Raw genomic sequence first — 12,876 nt, forward strand, 5'->3', positions numbered from 1 at the left:
AAGTCGTGGCTCAGCCCCTGGTAACCTTTGCTGGGTCTGGACTCCGTGATACGTGATGGGGAGGCAGGAGCGGAGCATCCTGGGTAAGGGTGAAACCCAGACCTGCACTTGTAACTGAGCACGTCTTAGTTTCTTCAGAAAGCCATGGCAACGTAGTTCCATTTCAGTTACAGGGAGGATAGGTAGAAAAGCTATGCTCTGTCACATTCATTCTCCATGGTGATATTTGCATTGACAATCACCTCTGGTCCCTTCCTTTTCCCCTCCTCCCACTGCTCCCGCCATCTTCTCACTGCTACTGGAAAGCCTGGGAAAGTGGACGGGTGAAGCCACCTGTGCTTCTCCTATAGAGAAGGAAACAGAGCTAGAGAGGATAGAGGCTGAGCAGACGCTCCTCCAAGGGATGGAAGGGCCCTGGCACCATGTGGAAGGTGCAGTCAGGGGATTTTTTTTTTTTTTTGAGACCGAGTCTCGATCTGTCGCCCAGGCTGGAGTGCAGTGGCGCGGTCTCAGCTCACTGCAAGCTCTGCCTTCTGGGTTCACGGCATTCTCCTGCCTCAGCCTCCCTAGTAGCTGGGACTACAGGCACCTGCCACCACGCCCGGCTAATTTTTTGTATTTTTTTTTTAGTAGAGACGGGGTTTCACCATGTTAGCCAGGATGGTCTCGATCTCCTGACCTCGTGATCCGCCCACCTTGGCCTCCCAAAGTGCTGGGATTATAGGCGGGAGCCACCGCACCTGGCCTGGACTTTTTTTTTTTTTTTTTTTTTTAGGGACAATATTCACATCTATCTTCTTACTTTGCATGCTGCCCTCATAGCAACCTTTTGAGGCATGCACAATAGATATCATTTGCACTTAGTTGAAAAAATGGAGACACATTAATAACCTACTTGTCCAAGCTCACTGAGCAAGATAGTGTCAGACCAGGAATATGAAATGTTTTCTGACAACAAACCCATAGCTGAGGCCTGCAGTGACAGATTCTGGAGTTCAGTTTTGTTTTTTCTTCAAAGACAAGCTTCTTCATCCATGTAAGCTATGATTCTGTTGGAACCCTCCTAGGCCTGGCCTTCTCCCTGGATTCAAGGAGAGACTAAGGAGAAGGAAGCAGAGGTTGCTTCATGTTGTCCAGGAAGGTTCAGTGCTCTTGGTGTGACTGGGTGTCTAGGGGCCCCAAGATCATTCTTCCTGCTGTCCCTCGGGCTAGGGTCTCCTGCTGGCTGACAATGCCTATGGCGAGCCCTCTGCTTTTTTTTTTTTTTTTTTTAGAATGTCTACTATCACCTAACTGGGGAGCTGTATGTGGGACAACTGATTGCAGAGGCCAGTGCTAGTGATCGCTGCCTGACAGACCCCGGCAACGCGGAGAAGCCCACCTTAGAACCATGCTCCAAGGCAGCTAAGAATGGACTGCATATATATTGGGATTTTAAACCGGTGAGTTATGTGTTTCTGTTTGTTGGTTTGTTTGTTTTGTTTTGTTTTGAGACTGAGTCTTGCTCTGCAGCCCAGGCTAGAGTGCAGTGGCTTCTCAGCTGACTGAGGCTACTGACAGAAAAGAGATTTGGGTTGGCTGTGAGATCTGGAAGGCAGGACATCCAGGGAAATTCTGCCAACCATTCTAACCTACAGTCTGGGTCCATTTCTATGGCCACTGTGTCAAGAACACAAAAATTGAAAAGGGAGGTGATCATGTAATTTCTGGTGTGTTACCTAATATTGCATTCTCGGCTCACTGCAACCTCTGCCTCCCAGGTCCTGGTTCAAGCAATTCTCCTGCCTCAGCCTTCCGAGTAGCTGGGATTACAGGCACATACCACCATGCCCAGTTAATTTTTGTGTTTTTGGTAGAGACGGGGTTTCACCATGGCTGGTCTTGAATTCCCGACTTCGTGATCCGCCCAACTCAGCCTCCCAAAGCGCTGGGATTACAGGCGTGAGCCACTGCGCCCAGCGAGTTACGTGTTTTTTAAAGGATAGGTATATGAAAGGTTCAGATTTGATTTGATAGTGTTTTAGGAGAATTACTTTTTGTGGCCCTGTGTAGGGAAAAGATTGGAAACAGGGAACTGGTAAGAAACACTGAGTCTCTTGACTAAGGCAGGGTGGTTAAGGAGAAGAAATATTGGAGTCTGTTGTAGCTGAACAGTTGAGAGTTTGGGCACAAGTCCTAGCTCAGTATAGCAATTTCCTTACCCTCTCTGAAGCTCAGTTTCCTCATTATAAAATGATGGAGATGATAATATCTTCTGTATGCGACTTTTGGGAGGATTAAATGAGATAGCGTGTGTAAAGCATTTCACGTGGTGCCTGGAGCAGAAGAGTGTTCAATACGCATTAGCCATTGTGATCCATTTATTATTAATGATTATCAGAGGGTGTGGAATACTACGCTGAAATCTGACAGAGGCTAATGTAGAAGCTCTGCCTTTAACTTCAATATCAAATGACCAAGGACAGGGTGGAGGGAATATGGCAGAATTCATGTGATGATCACGCGAGGGTCTTGGCTGACAACAGTCTGTGGGGAATTTATAATGGATGGGCTTGCTCCAAAAGCTTCTGCACTCTTGGGCCAATTCGTTAGGAAGGGGCAGTACCTCCTGGAGGGAGCTACTGCTCTGTCTCTGACTGTGTCTCTGAATGCGGTACTATGCTTGGTTCAGGTGCCACACGGATAATCTAGTTCAACAGTTTCTAACTTTTCAAAGTTAATGACCCCTTTGAGAATTCATTGCTAGCTATGGAGTCTCTCTCCAGGAAAACATACATATGAACCTATGTGCAAGATTTGCTTACAGTTTCAGAGGTTTTTTGCATCCTAGATTAAGCTTCCCTGAACTAGACAATATCAATTAGAAGGAGGAGGGTAATGTCTTCTCAGTCTCTGATGTCTCACTTTAAGCTCCAATTCTATGGAACTACATGTAATTCAATGAAAATCCAGGTTCCCTCTGAACTTAGGCCTTTCTGCAGGTATTATTCCCTCTCCTCCCGCTTCTTCACCAGGCCAATTACAAAGTGTTCCCCTGGCCTTAGACATCATCTCCCTTGGGAAGCTTTCCGTGACCCCAGAGGAGTCGGTTGGGTGGTTCCTCTAGGTGCTCTCAGGGGTACTTTTGTAGCCCTGGTCTCACCATCTCTTGCAATTGTCTGCTCACTTTTTTCTTTTCATCATTTGGCTGTGAGCTGGAGGGCAGGTCCTGGAGTTTGCTGTTTTTTCTCTAGGATCTGGCACAACCCCTAGAACATGGCAGGCACTCAACAAATGGTTGCAGAGCAAATGGAAGATTGGCAGGCCTGGAGATATTAGCTTGAAAGGCTTGTTAGGCTTATGGATAGAGAAAAGGTGATTCTGTCTTTGTGAGGAAGAGGGAGCAGATTTGTTTAATGTTGCAGGAGGGCAGAACTGAGACCCACAGATAAAGATTAAGGAGGCAGATTTTGACTTAATGTAGGAGCAAGGGGAGGACTTACTAAAGGCCTTACAGCTTCAGGTTTCCTACAGAATAGGCTGCTGAGCATAGTGGTGAGTTCTCTGTCAATGGCAGTCACCAAGCACAGCATGTCTGAGCATCTAGCAGGCCTAGGGTGCTAAATATGAGTTTTTGATGTCCTTAATCATATCTTTTTTGTTCGTGTGAAGAAAACTACAACAAGTTTACTTTGTTTTAAAAAATTAATATTCATTGTATTCAAGTTATAAATTAAAACATTTAATGAGATAGTGTGTGTAAAGCATTTAGCATGGTACTTGGTGCAAAGGAGTGTTCAAAGAATCATGGTTTTTCTTTAAGCTTTTAATTTCAGCTTACAAATTTTATTATTTTATCTATAAGCCTAACAAGTTTTGACAATCCCCTTTAAAGAAGATTTTTTAATTTAATAAATTAAATTCCATTAAACATGATGAGCTGTATTTACAAATTTAATATGTTAAATTTCGTTTCTTAAGAACTTCAATTACCTGACTTTAAATTTTTCAGTTCTTAAGTTCTCTTAAATGTTTCAGAAGTGTTTATAAAGTCAGTAAAATTTCACCATCGAGTCACCAATTTAATTACTCAAATACACATTTTAAAATTGCTATCACAAGATTAATCTGTAAGATGCCAATTTTCTTAGATACAAGTACTTAAAAATAGTAAATATACACAGAATCTTTGGCAAGTACTATGTATTTGATTCCCTTAATAGCTATACTTTATCCTAAACCTCGTAAGAATTAAAGATACAATGTATTCTAAAGAAATAATATTTTTAGATAAAATTTTATTCTCATTTTTCATATCTTTTTTTGTGTTTTTTTCTTTTCATGATAACAGCCTACCATTACTAAATAAATAATTATGCATTCCAAACATTTTGAAGGTTGCCTTGCCAAGAAAATTTTGGATGATCGCCTTCTCAGCTGACTGAGGCTACTGACAGAAAAGAGATTTGGGTTGGCTGTGAGATCTGGAAGGCAGAACATCCAGGGAAATTCTGCCAACCATTCTAACATACAGGCTGGGTCCATTTCTATGGCCACTATGTCAAGAACCACAAAAATTGAAAAGGGAGGTGATCATGTAATTTCTGGTGTGTTACCTAATATTAAGTTAGTGTTGAGTGGGTTCACTCCATCTAATCCTTCTCCATCCATCTTACCTCTTAGGTCTACAATTCTTTCAGATATGAAAAATGATACTTGATTGAATGTTGGGCTCTTCTGGTTCTCACTTTACTTTGTAGACACAACTTACAAATTAATTTACTAAAAAGTTACCAAAGAAATTTTCCAAAATTGAGAGGGAGATGAGACTAGATCATCCCTTCGTTTTCTTTGATTTCATGATTCTGTGTTTTGGGTGTATCAGAGGAGGCTATGACCCTTGTGACTCACAAGAGAGCCAGAGATGGGGCGGGGACCCAGTTCAAGAAGAGAAGGGCTAGTCAGACACATGGACTTTAAGTTGAGGAGCACAGCGTTAAGATAGTGATGCCACTGAAATAAGGGGGCATTTGGAGAAGGTCATCCATCTTCGGGGTGAAGCAACAGCTCACAATACAAAGAGGGTCTCTGTGAGGAGTAGTGAGGAATAGTGAGGAGGAGAAGAGCACTCGTGGTGAGGGGTTGGAAGTGTGGGGAAAGAGGAAGTGGGGAGGGAGTGCTCCCACACACCACTGGTGAGCATGGAGACTGGCACGGCTCCAGAAGCAACTTGCCCACGTGTAGGAAAACCAGACACTCCTCAGAACCCAAACTAACTACAACCCTTTTTAAGGCACTGATTCTTTTTTAGGACAATATCTTTACTTAAAGAATAGTACAGAACATAGGCCAGGATTAATGTAGAAAATATCTTAATACTTATCACAGTGAAACACAAGGAAAAATTAAATGTCCAACAGTAGGGGAGGTTTTGCTCATCTCTTGAACTGAATATTATATAGCCATTCAAATGATGTTCTCAAGAAATCTATTTCAAAAAATTAATAAAATTGGAAAAGATGTATATAGAATGTTAAATTTATATAAAGAAGCAAGATGTAAAGACCACATATACAATATTATCTTGTTATGAGTGCTTTTATATACTTTATATATAAAATATTTTAAAATATATTTTCTATAAATACACTTCTAGTCAATCATCCCCTCCCCTGAAAGCCATCAGCGATCCTGAGGACATGACCTCATGGATGATCTCAGAGGAGCTGCTCCATGCCTGCCTCACCTGCCAGCAGCCCATGTGCCCTGAGCCCTGACCATTTATTTTAAAGTATTTTATATACTTTAAAAATGTTTTCCAAGTTAAAAAAGAAGCATCTATTACTTTTGTAAAAGTGAAAAAGAAACAAAAAGAAAAATCCTTTTAAAAACTCTGACACGCAGCACCCCAAAATAAAAACCAAAATGGCTGGGCACGGTGGCTCATGCCTATAACCCCAGCACTTTGGGAGGCCGAGGCGGGCAGACCATGAACTGAGGTCAGGAGTTTGAGACCAGCCTGGCCAACATGGTGAAATCCTGTCTCTACTAAAAATACAAAAATTAGCTGGTCGTGGTGGTGGGCGCCTGTAATCCCAACCACCTGGGAGGCTGAGGCAGGAGAATTACCTGAACCCGGGAGGTGGAGGTTGCAATGAGCCAAGATCATGCCACTGCACTCTATCCTGGACAACAGAGCAAGACTCTGTCTCAAAAGAAAAAAAAAAAGCAAAAACAAAACAAACAAACAACAAAAAAAATCAAACCCAAAACAAAAATGTGTAAGATCCAGATGAACACAATTTGAAAGAAACTAGAGGATGTGTGGAACACTGTCAAAGCTCATGTCACGTGGAAGTTGAGTGGAAATAGAAAACAGACCACTGACTTTGTCTAAAAGGTCACAATAAATTATTGTGACCAAGAGTTATTGAATACATATTTGCACCATGCATTGGGTTAAACATTATCTCATTTAGTTCTTATAAAACATAAGTCTTATAAGAGAAGTGTGATCACTAGCTCCATCTCACCCATGAAGTAACTGGGGCACTGAGGAGTCCAATTATTTGCTGAGGGCTACACAGTGTAGTAAATGCCCAGCACTCAAACACGGAATCTTAACCACGGTGTGCTATTGCCTCGTTGCTTGGGAATTTGATTCTGAAAGGGAGAGAAACTGAATGTTTGTTGAAAGGGATAGTAGAGTTAAGGTCTGGGTTTATTTTGTCCTTCTAATATCGTGACATTTGGACATGTTTAAAGGCAGTAGAAAAGGAATCTGCAAAGAGGGAGAAATAAAAGATGGATGTTAGGAATAGTGTTTCTCTAGCATCGAGGATGGCTGGGGCTCAGGGAACAGAGGGGGGCTGCTGGCGGGTGAGGCGGGCATGGGGCCACTCTTTTGAGATCATCTGTGAGACTGTGTCCTCAGGATCGCTGATGGCTTGCAGGGGACGGGAAGATTGAATAGGAGTGTGGTGTTCTTGACATTTAGTTAAAGTGAGTGCCAGGTGGGGGCTGACAGACAGAGCATGCTGAGGAGGCCTGGAAGAGGAACCCTGAGGAGTAAGCTGAGCCCTGGGGCCAGGCTGCTGTGGGCAGGTTTATGAGCCAGGCCTGCTCAGTTGGCAGACCCTGTCCACAAGCACTCTGTGGTCTGGAAGCAGAGAGGAGTGGTGGCAGTGGTGGAGGAGAAGTTCCAGAATCGGAAGCGTTGCCCTGAATGGCCAATGCTGGATGGGTGCTCAGAGGAGGAAAGGGTGGTTGGGGCTGGGGGGAGTCCAGGGACAGGCAAATTTTGGGGGAGCAAGGGCTGTTGGAGGCAGTTTGTGATTGGAAGAGATGAGAGGCAGGGAGGTGATGGTGAGAGAGGAAGCAGAAATTTGGAGATGTTACAGCTGCAGTCAGTCCCACTTGGTGTTCAAGAACTTGGTGGCAGTTTGTCTGAAGGGGAACAGTGAGGTCAGGGTTTCTCACTAGCCATCAGAATGAATGTTATGCACCCTGAGGATGATAGCAGAGTGCAGGGCATAAAAAGGAAAGAGCCTGACCCAGGCAGTAATGTAGATCATGTGAGTCCTGCAAAGGGTGGAGAGGGACGTGGGAGATAGAGGGCCGGGAGCAGAGGGCAGGACCAGGAGAGACGGTAGTTTGGACAGATGGCAGGAGTGTCAGTTGCTGAGATATGAAGATAAGGGGGAAGAAGCTCAGGGAGGTTGTGGGAATCACATAGGATCAAAGAGAAGGATGGCCCTTCCTTTCTCCTCCTATTAGAGTGAGGGAGTGGCAGAGATGAACTAAGATTTGTTGCATGTTTCATGTGTCAGGCCCAAGATGGTCCATCAATATTAATCCTAATTTTAACCTTAATATTAACTCTAAACCCATTTTATAGATGAGATTGGCATTGAGACTTGGAGAGATTAGGTAATTTGCCCAAGCCCACACGGTTCGTATGTGGTAGAGCAAGGATTCAGCCCTGACTTTGTAGCACTAAAGCCTATCATGTTCCCAGTTATAAACCTTGGCGACGTCCCCTCCATAGGAGAGGCGGGAAGCTGCCTCAGAGGCTGAGATTCCTGAATGTAGCTCCTGCTCCAGGCCCACAACACAGTTTCCCTGAAGAGGGAGAGAAGCACAAGGTGAAGGTGACCCTGATGGGTCTCATGGGGTCAGGGGTGAGGACGCGGAGAGGAGGGCCAAGTTGAGAAGGCCCACGGTTCTCACAGATGCCTTCGTTCCATGGTAGTCAGTACTGACCCAATGCTTCCATCTCAGGAGAGGCTGAGGGCATCACACGAAGCCAGCGCAACATCGCCTGGTTGGTCAGTTTGCCATGGGGCTGGTAGAGGAAGCACGGGGTGATCTCATCCTACATTCTGCTTCCCTTTCTTCCCTGGATGATTTGTGGAGCACTGAGGGGTCCCTCAAGAATGTGGCTGAGCACAGCAGGGAGAGCAGGGCTAGAAGAGATGATGAATTACTGAGGCATTTCAGCACCTTGGCTCTGTCTCTCTTCCCCTCCAGGGAGGAGCTGTCATAAACAGGGATACCAAGCGGTGTCTGGAGATGAAGAAGGATGTTTCGGGTAGCCATGTGCTTGTGCTCCAGACCTGTACCACGCAAGTGTGGGAAATCCAGCACACTGTCAGAGACTGGGGTCAGACCAACAGCCAGTGATCCTCAGATGGCGCTGGATCTGGGTCATCAATTCTTGCAAGTGGAATGGCTTCTACTCCTAACACTCCCAGCTTCTTTCTCAATGAGAAAGAAAGCATGTGTATGTCTGTTTATGGCGACTTCAGGTGGGGCCTGTGCGTGTGCCGGGGTGTCTCTGTTGGAGAGAGGAGAGGAAGCTCTGATGCCTCGTCCCCAGCTTCCCTGGGAAGGTCGTGATATATATCAAATGCCATTCTTGGAAACTCCTTGAAATAACCAGCATCTTTTGGCTGTTACGTGGGATGAGAAGGAGGAGGATGGAAGTTTATCTTTGACTTCTGCCCACGATGTTTAGCCTTCCTTCCCGACAGCTACTGTCGCCATCTGCCCCACACCTCCTCCCCAGCTCATCTGCTTGGGGACTCCCCAGGCTGCCGGGGGCCATTGCACGTGAGAGGCTGGGCCCTCCTCAGGCGGGCAGCATGACACCTCTTCAGGTAGCACTAATTCTCCCTCCTGCCTGGACTGTCCTGAGAGATGCAGAACATAGATAAGTGACTTTTAAACATTCCTCCATTCATCCTTCCATGGCAGTTTTATTTGGATGATCAGTCTCTCCCACACCAAAGAGATTCTGGAGGCTGAGGGGAGGAGAGAAGACACCTCGACTCATCACAGCTGTCCAGCGGACAGTGTGTTGAGAAGGGCAAGAAAATCCAGGGCCATCGGAGCCTTTCTCTTAGTAGGTCATAACATTTAATGACTTAATTACCTATTCCCCCCTCCTACTCTTGCAAATTATGGAGAAGATGAGGCTTGAATCAGAGGGGCATCGCTTGTTGGGGGCAAAGAAGAGATTGCAGGCAAAATCTTAAAACCAGGGATTCTATGGCTGCCCACTGGATAAATATTTTCTGCTAGTTGGTGAGTTGGGAAGATGTATCTCGGCCTGCCAATTTTTGGCAAGGTCTTGGAGGCTGGTGGGACCGGGCACCATGGTGGGAGAGGAGGTAGGATGGTCCTGTGCGTGTGGTGTGTTGTGGGATTACCCTTCAAGCATGTGCTCCCAGAACCCCTTCTTCAGAGGGCCACTTTTCTCTTTTAGTCCCGTGTCAGGGCTGCTTGGAAATGATTTGGGGAATCATTAGGTTTTCTTTAGGCCTTAGGCAAGCAGGACAGTGATAATTTGGTACAGAATTTAATCAATTAAAACTTATAAAAATGAACTTTTAAAAGCGTACAGGTTATAAATAGCTTGATTAAAATTTCACTTTGAACACTGCCATATCAAGAATTAAAACTACTGCAGATACGATTTTATTATGAAAAAATCAAGGGACAAGATGAATGTTAAGCAAATGTATAATTTCTAGCTTCTGCCTGGCAAATTGAAGGGAAAATGCAGTTCACAGCAAAGTTTTGAAAAAGCATGTACCCAGTAGAAAGTTGGATAAAAGACACAATACCCTTAAACATATGAAAAGATGTTTAACCTCATTCGTAGTTAGAGAAATGCAAATTAAAACTGTATTGAGATACTTTTCACTTAAATTGGTAAAAATTAAAAAGTAAGACAGCACATTCTTTTGGAAGGGCTGTGGGAAACAGGCAATCTTATACATAAGGCAAACTGGGGATATTTAGCAATATCTAAAGAAACTGTATGTACATTTTCTATTTGTGCCAGTAATTCCACCTCTAGAGATTTACCTTAAAAATAAGAAAATACTTACACACAAAGTGACTCTGCAGTATTCATTGTAACTGCGAAATGTTGAAAAAAAAAGATGTGGCTGAACATCAGAGAATAATTGAATACCTCCATATAATGGAGTACTATGCAGCTATGATAAAGAACAAAACTCTTTCTCTGAACTGATATGGGGCGATTTCCAGTATCTTTTGTTAAGTGGGAAAAGAAAAATAGTATCTATACTATGTACCTTTTAGGTAAGAAATAAGAGAAAAATATACCTGCATCTGTTCATTTCTGCAAAGTAAAACATAAGAAGAATAAATAAGAAAATAATGAGATTGGTTACAATAGGTGGTGGTGGTTGGAAATAGGGCAGAAAAAATTGGGAATAGGAGCGGGATAGAAGGGATGTGGGGAGAGTGACATTTCTCTAACTGTGTATTTTCTATAATTTTGACTTCTAGAACCGTGTTATGTTTCAAATGCTTAAAATATAAATATATAAAATCAATAAAGATAGAAACCCAAAATGGAGTATAAACAAAAATAAGTGAACCTAACTATATTTCCATATTGTAAATGAACACATACACACTCACTCATGCACACACACATTGATCACACCTAACATGCAGCACGCAGATCTTGTTTCTAAATATTTTCCAGTGAAAGGAATTACAAGACTTTGGAGAAATAGCTAATTTTAGGGCTGGGGCTGGGATATCTTTCTATTTTAGAAAGTTATAAACTGCTCAGAAAATTATGGGGACCTGTCACAGACCACAATGGTCGGGTTGAAGGGGCTTCCACTGGCCAAATCTGGGACAATTTGAGTATTAAAATAAATAACGGTAATTTTAATTGAGTGATTGGCGTTAACATCATCAGTTGTCGGATAAACGGATATCATGGGCCTCCTGATATAATGCAAGAAGAAAACAATATCACTTCTATGGTTTTCCTGCCAAAATACAGAACCTGAACCTATAATCTTGAGGAAACATCAATCAAACCCAAATTGAGGGACATTCTTCAAAAGAAATGGTCTGTATGCTTCAAAAATATCAACTCATGGAAGACAAGACTGAGGAAGTGTTTAAGATTCAAGGAGACTAACGAGATAACTAAATGTAATGTGTGATCCTGGATTAGATCCTGGACCTGAGGGCTTTTTCCCCCTTTGATTGTAAAGGACAGCAGTAGACAATAGGTGAAAGTTGAAGAAGGTTTGTTGATTAGATAATAGCATTGTATCCTGATTTTGATCATTGTACTCTGGCTATATAAGAGAATGTTCTTTATTTTACAAAATAGTCACTGGATGGAGTTGAGGGGAAGGGACATTAGCTCTGAGATTTTATATAGATAGATGATGGATGGATGGATGGATGGATGGAGCAGTAGACAGATTTGATGGAGGAGTGGCTGGATGGAGATAGATAGATAGATAGATAGACAGATGAAACTGGGAATGATCAAGCAAATGTGGAAAAGTGAATCTGGATGAACAGTAAAGGGTTTGTTTACAAGAATTCTTTGTACTATGTTTGCAACTTTTCTGTACATCTGAAATTCTTTAAAAATAAAAAAAATTAAACAAACTCAACACCTATCTAGATAGACACTAAAAATCTCTTCCCTTTTAACTGCAATGATAAGCAATAGCAGCTTAATTCAAGTTTGGTGTACTTTATTCTTTGAGGGAAATCTGTGATTCTCTCACACTTACAGTGAGGATACAGAAAGCTGCTTAGGCTCCCCAGCTTCCCAGAGGTCCTGAGCTTCCGCCAGCAGCTCTGTTCTCGAGGGTAGCCTGCTAGTTATGACAAAGAAGGTATTGATTTGCTTCCTTGGCCCTAAAACCACCTATTCATTCCTTGTCCTAAGATGTACATGGAATTATGCGTATCTGGTCACTGTCTACTTGCAACCTTCAATGGCCAGGACACGTGAAGGTTGTCTCAGCGGCTGTCTTCAGTCCACTCAGGAAGCTGTTCCCTTGGCAACCAAGTTAATTATTTATTGACCCCTCTCTCTCTGATTTTTGGGAACATTGGAGCTCTCCTGTAGGTCAGTGTTACCTTGTAAACAACAGTTAATATGACGAGTAAACTAGTCGATGACCCTGGAGTATGAAAGGTCACCAAAACTCCAACAGAGAAGTCTGTTTGATTCTAGGAGCTGGATATCTGGAACTGTGGACCCGTCATTCATTCCCTTTCTTTGGCTCAGAAAGTGCAAATCTCTGGGGCATCTTGCAAGTGGCCATTTTCCCCCCATCCCACACTACCTCTCAATTTCCAGATGGCCGTACCCAATTTATCCCCTTATGGGAATAAGCCACACTAGAGCAGCCTTAAAGAACCACAGTTTACTGTTACAAAATGCTCCTCTCTTGTTGGCCCTAAAGTAACAGGCTTGTTCCTCTTGTCATTCCACCTATCCAAAACTAAAATTACAAGGCAGCTTTGCTTGTTCTTCTCCCTACAATGCCAGACTTCAAACAAATCCCAGGAATGCAGCTTGGATCTATCCCGCTC

The 12,876-nt window shown here is 43.3% G+C and overlaps 1 protein-coding gene across 2 annotated transcripts in view; it reads left to right on the forward strand.

Moving 5' to 3' along the window:
- GALNT8 (polypeptide N-acetylgalactosaminyltransferase 8) overlaps nt 1-11,932 on the forward strand; it is a 54,960-nt gene extending 43,028 nt beyond the window's left edge. For both annotated transcript variants that reach the window (XM_004052530.5, XM_055357842.2), the window contains exons 10-11: nt 1,275-1,442; nt 8,509-11,932. In XM_004052530.5, coding sequence (XP_004052578.3) covers nt 1,275-1,442; nt 8,509-8,661 — 321 coding nt within the window. In that variant the 3' untranslated portion in view covers nt 8,662-11,932. The remainder of the gene's footprint in view (nt 1-1,274; nt 1,443-8,508) is intronic.
- Nucleotides 11,933-12,876: the final 944 nt, after the last annotated feature.

This window comes from Gorilla gorilla, chromosome 10 (assembly GCF_029281585.2).
Source record: "Gorilla gorilla gorilla isolate KB3781 chromosome 10, NHGRI_mGorGor1-v2.1_pri, whole genome shotgun sequence".
Classification (NCBI taxonomy): Eukaryota; Metazoa; Chordata; class Mammalia; order Primates; family Hominidae; genus Gorilla; species Gorilla gorilla.